The 12,915-nt window shown below is 39.0% G+C and overlaps 1 protein-coding gene across 2 annotated transcripts in view; it reads right to left on the reverse strand.

Moving 5' to 3' along the window:
* Nucleotides 1–12,915, reverse strand: part of LOC117423351 (ephrin type-B receptor 1) — a 257,791-nt gene that overhangs the window by 27,112 nt on the left and 217,764 nt on the right. For both annotated transcript variants that reach the window (XM_058990042.1, XM_034038975.3), the window contains exons 8-12: nucleotides 12,447–12,555; nucleotides 11,607–11,671; nucleotides 8,237–8,359; nucleotides 7,445–7,692; nucleotides 5,134–5,349 (exon numbers count right to left, since the gene is read on the reverse strand). In XM_058990042.1, the coding sequence (XP_058846025.1) occupies nucleotides 5,134–5,349; nucleotides 7,445–7,692; nucleotides 8,237–8,359; nucleotides 11,607–11,671; nucleotides 12,447–12,555 (761 nt within the window). The remainder of the gene's footprint in view (nucleotides 1–5,133; nucleotides 5,350–7,444; nucleotides 7,693–8,236; nucleotides 8,360–11,606; nucleotides 11,672–12,446; nucleotides 12,556–12,915) is intronic.

Genomic DNA, 12,915 nt, shown 5'->3' on the forward strand with positions numbered 1-12,915 from the left:
TGGGATTACATGAAGAGAGAGAAGCAACTGAGGCTGCCTAAATCCACAGAAGAACTGTGGTTAGTTCTCCAAGATGTTTGGGCCAACCTACCTGCCGAGTTCCTTCAAAAACTGTGTGCAAGTGTACCTAGAAGAATTGATGCTGTTTTGAAGGCAAAGGGTGGTCACACCAAATATTGATTTGATGTAGATTTTTCTTCTGTTCACTCACTTTGCATTTTGTTAATTGATAAATATAAACTATTAAAATGCCTATTTTTGAAAGCATTCTTACTTTACAGCATTTTTTCACACCTGCCTAAAACTTTTGCACAGTACTGTATATGTAAAAATAATATAATATGTATTACAAAATTATGTTTTTTTCAGCTATTTTCAATTTGTCATGCATGAATGGGTTAATGGGTTAATGTAGGCGAGTTATGAATATAGACATTAATTTAAAGTTTCTCATGAGGTACAGGTAGTGAACAAAAAAATGGAAACACCAATGTAAAGTCACTTAATAGGGCGTTGGGCCACTATGGTATCCCGCTCTGGAGTTCTTGGCGGACCGTTTTTGATTAAACGTTTTTGATTAAACGTTTTTGATTAAAAGGTTTTTGATGCGCTTCTGCCCACTGTTGCCCTTTGCTGATGATGTCTTTCCCTCTGAGTTTCATGCCGAAATCACCTTAGACACCGTTGCTCATAAAACATCAGCAAGTTGAGCTGTCTTGGTCACTGAAGCTCCTGCCAAACGCGCCCCAACAATCACTCCTCTTTCAAAGTCACTGAGGTCTCCTCTTGCAGCCTGCTAGTCATAATTATAGGCAACCAGGCCTGTCCAGCATTTTTATAAATGACCGTAAGCATGCTGGGATGTTATTTGCTTAATTAACGCATGAGCCACACCTGTGTGGAAGCCCTTGCTTTCAATATACTTGATGTCCCTCATTTACCCAGGTGTTTACCCAGGCATTTTTTTGTTCACTACCTGTAGGGTTAAACCACAGTTTTAATTCTAAAAGCCAATTTCCTGATTTTTAAAAACAAAAAAGCAATTCATTAAGCAAAAAAGAATAAATGTCTCCAGGGTAAAAAGGTATGCGCTCTCCCCCCATTCTCTCCCTATTTTTATTTTCCATTTGAAACGTTGCTAGACCAGAAAGTTTCATAATAGAAGCTACCACCTTGTCAAGCAGGCAGATTTCTCTTTTGCTGACAGATTTTTCTCTTCTCCACTCCACTTTGACCCCCCTTTCCCACCCCCACCCCCATCCCCAACCAACATCACCTCTACTGTAGGAAGGAGACATGATCAAAATTGACAATCTTGTTTACTCTCCCAACGCCTACCTTTCCCTTAACAATATTCCTGAGTAGTGAGGCGTACAGTGCAGGCTCAGTGTCCTTGCTGTGAAGCTAGGAATGTCAGAGGCAGGTCCGATAAGGAACAGGGTGGCTCAGAGACCATATATTACAACTACTTGTCTTTAATGCACTTGGCGTACTGTTAATCGAGACTATTTATGCTTATATTTTTAGAGAGCACTATATTCACACCCAGTTTTTTTTTCTTCCCCTTTGCTTATTAATATCTTGGTATACCCTGATTCTCTTATATTTTCCATTTACTATCAAATTATACTGTTCATTGTCTTGTCATAAGCTTTACTGCCTAGGTGGTCTATTCAGGTGAAAGACAGAAACAGAGGCTGTAGTTTGAGGAGAGACAGACCAAGATACTATCGTTACACTGCACCACGCAGCTCGCCACCAGCATTACTGATCATTTCAAAAATCAATTACGGCCTTGACACCAAGCACAGCCACATTGCCACCGTGGTTCATGAGGTGCGTGTTTAATTCTGTTTCTTTCCATTCGGGGGGAATTTGAACCGCGGGTTAATAGAATGCAATTAAGTCGCATATCAAAAACCTTCTGGACTCTAGGATACTGCTCTGGAAGTAATTTAATGTGAATACAGCAGAAAGAAGAAAGAGGAGAGGCAGTCATTTACCGGGCCAGTTCAGCACTAAATAAATGGGGCCGTGTCAGGTAGATTTAATTGAGCCAGGTTCACTCTCCAGTCTTATCTATTTCTGCTGCCTTGCTTTCTGATTAGCCCTTTTAATATAAGACATCTGAGCACACTCAGTGGCTCGTCAAGAAATAGTTGCTTTTCGTTGGTCCTTAATTAACAGCTACACATGCTCTCAAGGACCGAAGACCTCCTGATTTCTGAACCATGCACGCAGACTGCAAACTGTCTCTCGGAAAAGATCCTGGTTTGCAGATGATAGTGATAGGCCTGTCTCAGGGATAATCCTATTAGCTTTAAGATATAAAGTGCAGTAAATCTGTACAAACATGAGTTGGTTAGTCTGCAGTTTAGGAGCATTGTACTGTATTATCAATGGTAGAGTAGCACTTTCTAGATTTTTTCTTTTTTACTGTTATTGTAGTAACTTTGTGTGTGTATGTAACTCTGGAACTCCCCACTTTTCACCCCTGTACCCCACTACTGATCCCCATCTCACAGGGAGGGGCTACCCTTACCTAACTGATATAATAATACCCTCCACACATAGTTGTTAATCAGTGCAGTGAAACAGGCATGGGCCCAAACATCTGTCCACATGACTTAGTTACTTATGTTGTACATTTCACTGAACATTTTGATTGAGCCTTTTTTCAAGTCCTAGATGATTTTTCTTCTTTCTAACTTTTCCGTCTCTTCATCCTAAAACATGGCTATTGTGAATGCAACTGAATTTTAGCTGGGAGACACAGCTTTTACACATTAGTGACTATATTTCAAGCATCCATTTGCATAACAAACAAAACAGTAATTCAATGGCTAGAGAAACAAAAATGATCAAGAAAAAGACTAAACAAAAAATTCAACCTAGCTTTAATTTATTCCACAGTACTTACTGAATCTTGAGTATCAACCTGAATCATTTTTTGGTGTATTAAAATGGGCACCGCAACAATGACAAATGTGTGGTTGAAATAAATGAGAATTGTGATTCAGTAATTAAAGTGGTAATTGCATAAATGAAACATGTGCACATGTTTAGTCTACATGCATAGCACAAGTGAGGCTATTAGCATTATAATTTTGTAAACAATAAAAGGATGAGTGACTGACTTCCATTGCAGTTAAATGACAAGCGCGAAATTACAGTGGAAAAACCCCAATGTAAGTCTATACATAGATATTGATATTAACAGTCTATGGTATAAAAATAGATATGGGAAACGCATATGCGTAAACAATAAGTGTACGGTTGGCTGGTTTTCTTTACTGATGAGAAACGTAATTAAAGAGTTAAGTGAGTTAATCTTGCTTGGATGCAGAAATCACTGTTTTGGGAGCAACTGTTTACATGAAACCAGGGAGAAAGATTTTTTTTTTGTTGCCATGTGAAAGAAAACTAAAAGGACCTTCCCCTCAAGATAATTAACAGTTGTCTTCTGCAACTGAGTCCACTGTAATCAGAGGGCTGCCTAGCTTGACAATTACAAGATACCACACAGGGATCCTTCTGTGCTGCCGGGTATTGGGGGATATCCTGGTGCTGTTGATGCCTGTGAGGTAATTAAGTTCCAAATAGGGTGCAGTGGAGCTAAAATAAAACTATTGCATTTCTCTTCTAATTAATGCAGCAACGCGCTTCTTAAACTGTCTGAAAATAGTTTGACGGACACACCACGCTACACCCAGAAAAAAAAAAACATCTCATAATTAGGACATGTTGAATTTGTGCCTTAAGGCATTTTTCCAGTTTTGTCAAGCAAAAGTGACAAGCAACATATTTTTCAAATTATTCACATAAGTGATCTTGCTTAAGGGTCTGTAAATTGCTCCACTAATACAAAGAAATACTGTTTTTTAATTATAATTTTTTTTAAATTATCTTTTAATAAAATGATGGTGAATTTACCACTTATGCGAGGCGGCACTGACTAAAGTCAGCTGTACAATGCTGAGAAAGCCTCCATGAGAGCTTTCCCTAAAAACTCTGCATTTGCACCTGTCTTTCAGTCTAGGCCTCTTCCAACCAAAACTGACAATTATGAAGAGCTGTGTGGTGGTTTTATGATGTAGACTACTGTCTAATTTGAGGCCGTCACTTGTTCTGAGGTGGATTCAAACCAGAAGCGGCCCCTGACTTTAATAAGTGGGGAGGCTAAATATATATATATATATATATATATATATATATATATATATACACAGTGCTCCTTGAATATAACTCTCCTACAGCAGGTCCCCCAATTCCCTATACTAGTGATTCATGCAATATTTTTACAGTAAATACAGTACTGGTGTCTAACTTCCATTTCTGTCTCTTCCTTTTGATACAGTATCTGAACTGAAGAAATGTTGCGCTGGCACTTTATAACACAGACATCTTATTCAGCATTCATTTTACAACTACGTAAATATTAGGTCTATTACGTGGCTTTCTCTGGGAGATGAGACGCTTCAGCCCCGCTCTGGCAGCTGAACCTGGGGCGAGCCCATTCCCTCTTCCCCTCTCCCAACCCACTCTCCTTCTTGCACTTGGTTTGCTTGTCTGTCACTTCGAACTGAACTCTCGACCACCGTTTAGCCAAGCTATTTATAGTTTAAAAACTGCTAATTAAAATGATACATGAGTGGGAATGAAGCTAATGTCACTTTATCATCTCTGAGTCATACTATCAGGAGCTCGCAGGTTTGAATTCTGGTCGCTCTGCATTGGTCATTGCACAGGTGGTTATAGTTCACCTCATTACACTACAGTGAATTTTACTTGGCAGGCCTATGAGTTCAGGCAGAGAACATCTGTTCAGTAGCTTAGTAACATCTATTGATCAGGTTCGGTGGGTTACAAAAGGAGGACAGTAAACAATCTCCTAGTTCAGCAGTGAGGTGACATTCAAATATGAAATTTGTGGAAAAACTTAAACATGGTTAACTTGATTATAATTAAATAAAACCAGTAAGAAACCACTTGGTAACAGGAAGAAGTAGATCAATGATGGAGTTGCTTCTTTTTTTTTTCTTCTACCGTTGACATGCCTTTGTTTCATAATTGTACATCTTTCAAAAGCTCTTGGCAAGGATTCTGGGAGAGAAAGAGAGATGGGAGACTCACCAGGGAGCTGGTGTAGGTGGGGTCGGAGGTGTCATCCTGCAGGTATCGAGAGAGGCCGAAGTCAGACACTTTGCACACCAGGTTGCTGTTGACCAGGATGTTCCGAGCGGCCAGGTCCCGGTGCACGTAGTTCATTTCTGAGAGGTACTTCATCCCGGCTGCAATGCCGCGCATCATTCCCACCAGCTGGATCACTGTGAACTGACCATCATTTTGCTGTCCAGGAAACAATATAAAAGTAAATGTAAGCAGATATTTAAACATTTTAAACCTGGCTCTCAAATGAGGTCCATGAGACCAATTACTGTCACCGAAAAAGAAGGTAGAAACAGTACAAAAAACATATTGGTGGGAATCTCCAGTCTATGACTCTTTAAATATCTCATTCACCACTTAGTAAACCCCCCATCCCCCATCACAGCTGTAAATACAAAATGGTGCTATCTGTATCATGAAACAGTACATCACGTGAGCTACATTCACTGTATGCACCGTTATGTAAAAATGAAATATGGTTCTTGCATATGTACCTAGAGTCTTCAGTAACTAAGCAAATGTTATCACAATTGGGCAATAAGCAATAAAACAAGAATCCAAGCAAACATATACACTGTGGCTAAAAACAATATTACAGAAATATGTACATTTTGACTAATGCATCTACTAGGTTAAAGACTGGAGGATAAAGAGAGTTCTAAAATGAAAACCAAATGAAACCCAAAATGATCTGCAGAGTGTTGTCATGTTCATTACAGCGGCACTGGGAAGTTGCTTATTTTAGTTAAGACCCAAGGGAGTACACTCGCCTGCCTGTTACCCGATTTCCTTTGGGAAAGCACTCACCTACATTAGGACGACCTACTGTAACAGTGCATTTCACTCTGAGCGCTCTTCTGGAAATTGGAAAAAGAGCGATTGCTTGGATTGTGTGCTGCTCCATTTCAGTCCTTTTAACACCTTTCTGTGAAAATACTATTTGGCCTGCTTTCCTGGTTCCATTATATATTTTTTTTCTTTTCTTGCAATTCTCAGAAACTTACGACTGCAATTTTAAACTATGTAACTTTCAAGGATAAGGGCAGTTCAGCAAGTGGAAGGTAAGTCACTGCTCTTCACATAAAACAAAATACTAAAGTCATATCTTAGTAGTAGTAATATTAGTATTATATTAAGGCTGCTCTTTCAACCCCCCACCCCCACTACCAAAGGAGCCTGAGCCAAAATTTAAACCCAGGATCTCAGGCCTCCAAGCACAACCTGCCTTCTTAAGCTCAGTAAAGATCCAAAAGCTGTTTGATGAAGTAAAAGAACACAGGGAATCTATCCCACTGTGCCATATACAGTATTTTTTCTTTCTCTCCCAGCATGGTGTAAACCAGGAAGAAAGCTTCAAACAATTTGCTGACCCCAGCGCATTGAGGCTAATCCTGAGATCTCACCCCTGCTGATGCTCCACCTTGACATCTCATGGAGGATGTAACCAAGGCTGTTTTTTTTTCTTCTATTGTTCCCAATGTTAAAAGAGGATGAAATGAAGACGTGGGTGAACAGGAAGAGATGTTCCGCTCTGAGTCAGGGGAGTAGATGAGGAGCAGGGGGGAGTGGGAGGCATTGGGGGAGAGTGGCAGTTACAAATCTGGAACCCACAAGGTCAACCAAAAAGAAGAGCTGACTTTGTGCTGCAGTTAAAGTGATTGTAACTGACAAAAGAATCCCATAAATCTAAAACATTGGTGCATTCCATTTGTTATGTAGGTCTCAAATTGTACAGTGGAAAGACAGTAAAGAAGGCGTTGGGGACAGTATAACTCTCCAGGTGAAATTACCTAGTGCAGGAATACCTTAAACCAAGGCTTGCAAACAGAGTGCAGTCCCAATTATCTTGTTATTTAATTAAAATACATGTTAAAGCAACATGTGTTTCCTCTAAAACTGCACATTTGAGACATGTAGAGAATAGAAGTACATAATAGGTAAAACTTATTGAATTATCTTGGTAGCTAAAATCACTTTAAGGGCTATATACAGAGAAACTTCTGTTATCAAAACGTATTGAGGCCAACAAGCGTTTTGTCAAGTTAGTGCAATTAAGCCAAGGCGTGAAAACTGTGAGCATTCTTAAGCCTGTAATATTTTTTCAATGAGCATACATGGTTGTTAGAACATGTGAGACCTACATGTAATGAAAGTGCATGACAGGTAAGATACATGTAATTGTTCCATATGCCCTTTAGGTAACTAAGCTCTGCAATTAAGCACAGAATGGTCCCCGGAAAAAAAAAAAAAAAAAAAAAAAAAAAGGAGGACTTACTCGCAGGAAGGAGTCGAGAGCACCATTCTCCATGAACTCTGTGATAATCATGACGGGCCGGCTCTTGGTGACTACGCCCTCCAGCCGGATGATATTGGGGTGGTCGAACTGGCCCATGATGCTGGCCTCGCTCAGGAAGTCGCGTCTCTGCTTCTCCGAGTATCCTGCCTTCAGTGTCTTGATGGCCACATAAATCTCTCTCTTCCCTGGCAGTTTCAGACGGCCCTTGTACACCTCCCCAAACTCCCCTGGAAGCAGAGCCCCACAGTGAGTTACTGAACCATACTATCTTCAACAGGCACTTTGTTGTTTTATTATGCAAGTTATACGTCAGGTGTAGGTGTCTCTTATGCAGTTTCGGTGAGAGGACATGAAGCTCATACACATTATATTAATTTATTGTAAATCACAAAAAAAATGTACTGAGGAATACTCTTGAACATAAACAAGTGTTATTGTGAATGTTGCTGTATGCCCAAGATGATATCAGTACACAGGATACAGATATGTACTGGGATTCATGTCTTTTATTTCCTTATAACTGTACAGTATTCTTCGTTAAGCAGACAGCACTGAATGAAAATATTATCCTCAGAATAATACAGTTGTCGCTACTCTCAAAACTTCTCTTTTACTGAAACTCCTGAAAACAGACCCAATGGCAGCATAATGGACTTGAAACAAATATTACACAATACAGGGGTCCTGATATGGTAACACGCTGGTACAAAATAAAATGAATCATTCAATTTCTGATCTTTAGGAGTCCAGTTTGAGCTTATTGAGATGTACCTGCTCCAATGACCTCTTCGATCTTCACACAGGAGACGTCTATCTCCTTGGCAAACTCTCGGACGGCCTCATTGGGGTCCTCGTAGGTGAAGGGGTCAATGTAGATCTTCATCCCTGGAGAACCTGAGGGAGAAAGAAGGGATAGTTAGGTAAAGACAAAAATGTGTGCTGGAAAACAGAAGGATCCAATCTCACTGATGAGTGCAGTAAAGCTCATTATCTAGTTAAGTACACATGCTTCTGTGGATAACATGTTTACCTCGCTCACATTTTCTCCCAGTTTTTGAAAAAGGATAGTTTACATAATTATCCTCTTCCCCTTCACTCATCTTTTTTTCAAGAGATGTAAATATTTGAAACACTATGCATATCTTAAAACAGGCTTTTTTGTACTTCCTTGTACCTAGCCAAGTAGCGTCTTGAGGGGATGTGACCTTGACTGGTTAATCGATACATAAAAGACAATTCTCAGATATTTTGGATTAACATATGCAAGTATAATTAAGAAAAGGATTGTATGTCAATTGAGTTGAAAAGTCAAGCTAAGGTGTTTTAATTGTAATAGTATAAAACCAGCAAGAAACAACACAGCTACAGGAAAGAGCAGTTATTTATTGTACTCAGTAGTTTCTTGCTAGTTTAAAAAAAATACTATTTGCTCTCAGTTAATTTTATCTGTGGAAAAAGTATCTTGTGAGACAAATGTAATTTACATTGAGCAATACTGAATTGATTTTAAGGTCAAAATATTGGGCTTACACATGGTCAGTCTTTGATACAGTGAGGCAATTCCTCAGGGAAGGATGGTTCCAATTTGATACTGCGCTGTAGTTAAATGTATAACCAAGTCCACTGAAACACTGGTAGCTCAAAGGATGTTAATTAACAGACAAGACAAATTCAGATTTTGCAAAGTAGACTGATGATAACGTAAGGTCCTATTGTAAGTGCTTGCGGAAACTGCTAAGCCTGGGCAGCTACAAGCAGACAATGCTTTACATGTGAGATGTGAGCCCCGGTTCAAAGGACGTTCATTAAACATTTATGTCAGTATTAAGAACAAATTCTGCTCTTAATGCAGCCTCAGACTAATGGCAACCTAACTACTTTGAACTGGGACTGCCTGGATATACTGTAATTGACTATTAAGTAAGTCCATATACAGATATATTTAAGAATTTATTCAGTCGCTTGGAACAGCCTCTGTGCTCTGCATAATGGTTTTCCTGCAAGCACTTACCAGTTATATTATCAGCCATTATGCAGCCACTATTTCAGTAAATAACACAGACAGAAACTCATTGCTTTTATTACAGGAACATAGGTGGCTTTCATGTATAATTTATACAGCAAATAGTTTATTTTTGCATTCTTTTTTTCTGCTGTTGTACAAACTGTTTAACGCTCTACATTTTTATGAAGGCAAGAAAAACGTATGTAAATATTTTATGCTTCTATGAGCTGTGCATACTCAGCAATTGCAGTATTTAATGGCCTGTTTAATGTTGCTTATAAAACTGCCTTCTGAATTGGAGATATTTTGAAGATGTTTAATATGCCAACTTTTAAGAAGTCCCCTGTCAAAATTAAAATAATTAGTTTAAAAAAGGCCTTAATTTCTGGTGTGCTCATTTTTATAGATACAAAACAATCAAGTATAATCTTCATGCTAATTCTCCTGTATTCACTGCTTTACTAGAACTGAATTTACTTATTGTAAGATGGTGTATTAAAAACCTAAATTAGAATATCCCGGGTTTGGACAAAAAGAAACACCTGCCATACCAGTGTCAATATGACAGCCAGGACGACGCTGATTTGATGTGATGAGTCAAACGAGTCAAGGTGCTTACATTTGTCTGGAGGGATACATTCCTCAGTGATTATTGTTTCTAACTCCTTGAGATTAAGAGTCATCATTTTTACTGTTTCTCCATAAGCAACTACCCACCAATCAAAACTGACTTGCAACAGGGAGATGCAGCTTGGCCTTATTTGTAGAACTCAGAACAGGTGATCCAAAGCAGTTATTCTGATGTAACATTTTCACTTTGGGAAAGTGTTAAAAAAACAAATGCCTTGGTCATGGTTTCCATCGCTGTAGAAAAATTAGAACAGCATGCCAGAGCAGATGCTTATATGGAGTAGAGCACATGCCTGCATGATATTTATTACAACCAACGACTAAAGGAAGGCTGCATGCATTTTACGCCTGTATTCCCCCTCGTCAAGTCGGACTCCATCTGGCCCTGCTGGCACTTAATCCTCGGAGACGACTCTTAACAACATCTGTACGCCATAAACAGTGACACAAATTACCATTTATTTACAGGGGCCAGTTATTCATCCTGATTTGTGTTAGTGCTTATTGGGTTAGCTCCTTGAAATCCATCTGTGATAATGTTAAAGACGGTCAGCAGGGAGATGATGGCCAGTTAGAGCAGGGTCACGACTAGTGACGCTGGAGCTATGGCACTGTAAAGAGGTGATTCACGTCCATGGTTCTCCTCTATATCCCGTCAGTGTAAAAGCCCCTCAGTTAACAGGCCACCTGTCTAAAAAACACTTTCCACTGATTGTAAAGCTGGTCTTAGTGGACTGGTCTTGTTCTGCTGTGGCCTTGACTTAAGAAGAGTGTAGGAACATACATGTGAGAATGGGAAGAGGCTCATTGGCCTGTCAAGGCTTATCTCTTTTTTAGAAGCCCATTTCCCATCTCATTCCTTCTTGAGTGACCCCATCATGAACTACACAGTAGGCTATCCAACACATCGGTACTAAAGATATGATCTGCAATCTCCCTATCCATATTTTAGCACTACCTGTCTCTCAGCTCTCACCACCATGCCAAAAAAACCTGTTTGATACTGAATTACTGTATACAGACAGTGCCCAATAATAGACTGCTTAGGCAATTTTAGACAATCAGAGGACATTTTTTCACGACCCGTCAAAAACAAAGCACTTCGAAAACAATTCAACTGCAATTCTAAACACTGACGTCATAATTGGCCACATCCACTTGGCACAAAATAAAACCTTAAAAACATAAAAAGATCAAAATATGGAGGATCATTTTACAAGCTTTTGGCTACTTCAAAGCTTTCAGCTTCTGTCAGTTTACCCGATATGTCCCCCATGTACAGATGTTTGCCATCTTATACTCTATACTACAGTATACTGAACACCCCATCAACCTGTACAGGGCCAGTGGTGTGCGCTGGGACCTCTGAACCAGGTGTATGCAGTTCAAATCTGAGCTGAGCCACTGATATGAACGTTTGAATAGAATAGTTGCTATAGATTCCTGAAAGAGCTTTACTGAAAATAGAAACATATGAAAATAGCAGCCCCTGGCTTAGTTACTCACCTCGACCAGTACTGTAGTGCTGCAGTTTGTCACTGTACACAGCTTCCTTGGTATACACTTTTTTCCTACAAGTGAAAATATAACACATTAGTAAGACTAGTAATGTACAGGTTACTTATTTATAGTCACTGACCTTTTTTATATTCTATTAATAATAGGAAATAAAAGTAATAGTTTCTAATTTATTATAGAGAAAATGAGCTAATTGCTCTCTATTTTTGGAATGTATGTGAAAAATGAGTACTGTATTATAATCTGATATTATCACCAAGACTGTTTTAAAGCAGAGCTCTGAAATACACTTTCTTACATGCATTACCATTATTACAGGTCCACATTTTAAAATGATTGTCCTTATATGTATTAACATTATTATTATCCTGTCTTGGTTCTTCATTTATTTGTTTATGTGGATTCAGGATATGTAAATATAGACAGAAAACTGCTGCATCCTGGTACCACAGAGATAGGTCACGTGGTCTCAGCTAGACTACTGGAATTATTACTGCACAACATATGAAATGAGGCCAGGAACTACAGCACAACAAATGCAGTGAGGCCAGGAAGCAGCAGCAACTTTTCATCTGTAGAGTTGTCTTTGAAATACAGGATATTCAAAATGGAAGTATAAAATACAAGAAGCAAAAGATTTTGAAGTCATGATACAATTGCATATGCCAAGATAAGGAATGATATTGTATAAGTGAGCGACCGATGTAATCTAGCTATTGTAAATAGTCTGTACTATGCATCTGGTGTCAAGATCACACATGGTCAATGACAAATAAATATATCAAATATAAGATAGTTCACTATACTGCAAAGTGAGGGACTAGTTACCTGCTGCAGACAATGGAAATGGCAACCAGAGACACAATGAATACAACACCGGCCGCAGCTGAACCAGCAATCAATGGCAACTGCTCTCTGATCTCCGACTTATAGTCATCTATGTGTGAGAGAGGAGATACAGGGGAGGAAGAGACAGGGTGTGAAAGAGAGGATGGGGGTGGGAGGAAGGGAAACAAAGGAATGGTTATACTTGGTTAGACAAACAATACAATTGTTAATTCAATCAATCAATAATAAATGTATTTTTAATCTCATTCTTAAAGCCTATCCAGCTCCTCTAGTCTTCCTCTCTGTGTGAATGGGCAATTACAGATTGTTTTTTATAGTAACTTCTGAAGTTTAAGTATAGAAAGGTTACATTTTAAACATATTCGTTTTTGAGTGGGATAGCCTGAAAACACGGTGCATGGGTAACATAAGCATAATCATGAACTCTTAACTAATTCCTTGCGGTTAT

The sequence above is a fragment of the Acipenser ruthenus genome, chromosome 17 (genome assembly GCF_902713425.1).
Source record: "Acipenser ruthenus chromosome 17, fAciRut3.2 maternal haplotype, whole genome shotgun sequence".
Classification (NCBI taxonomy): domain Eukaryota; kingdom Metazoa; phylum Chordata; class Actinopteri; order Acipenseriformes; family Acipenseridae; genus Acipenser; species Acipenser ruthenus.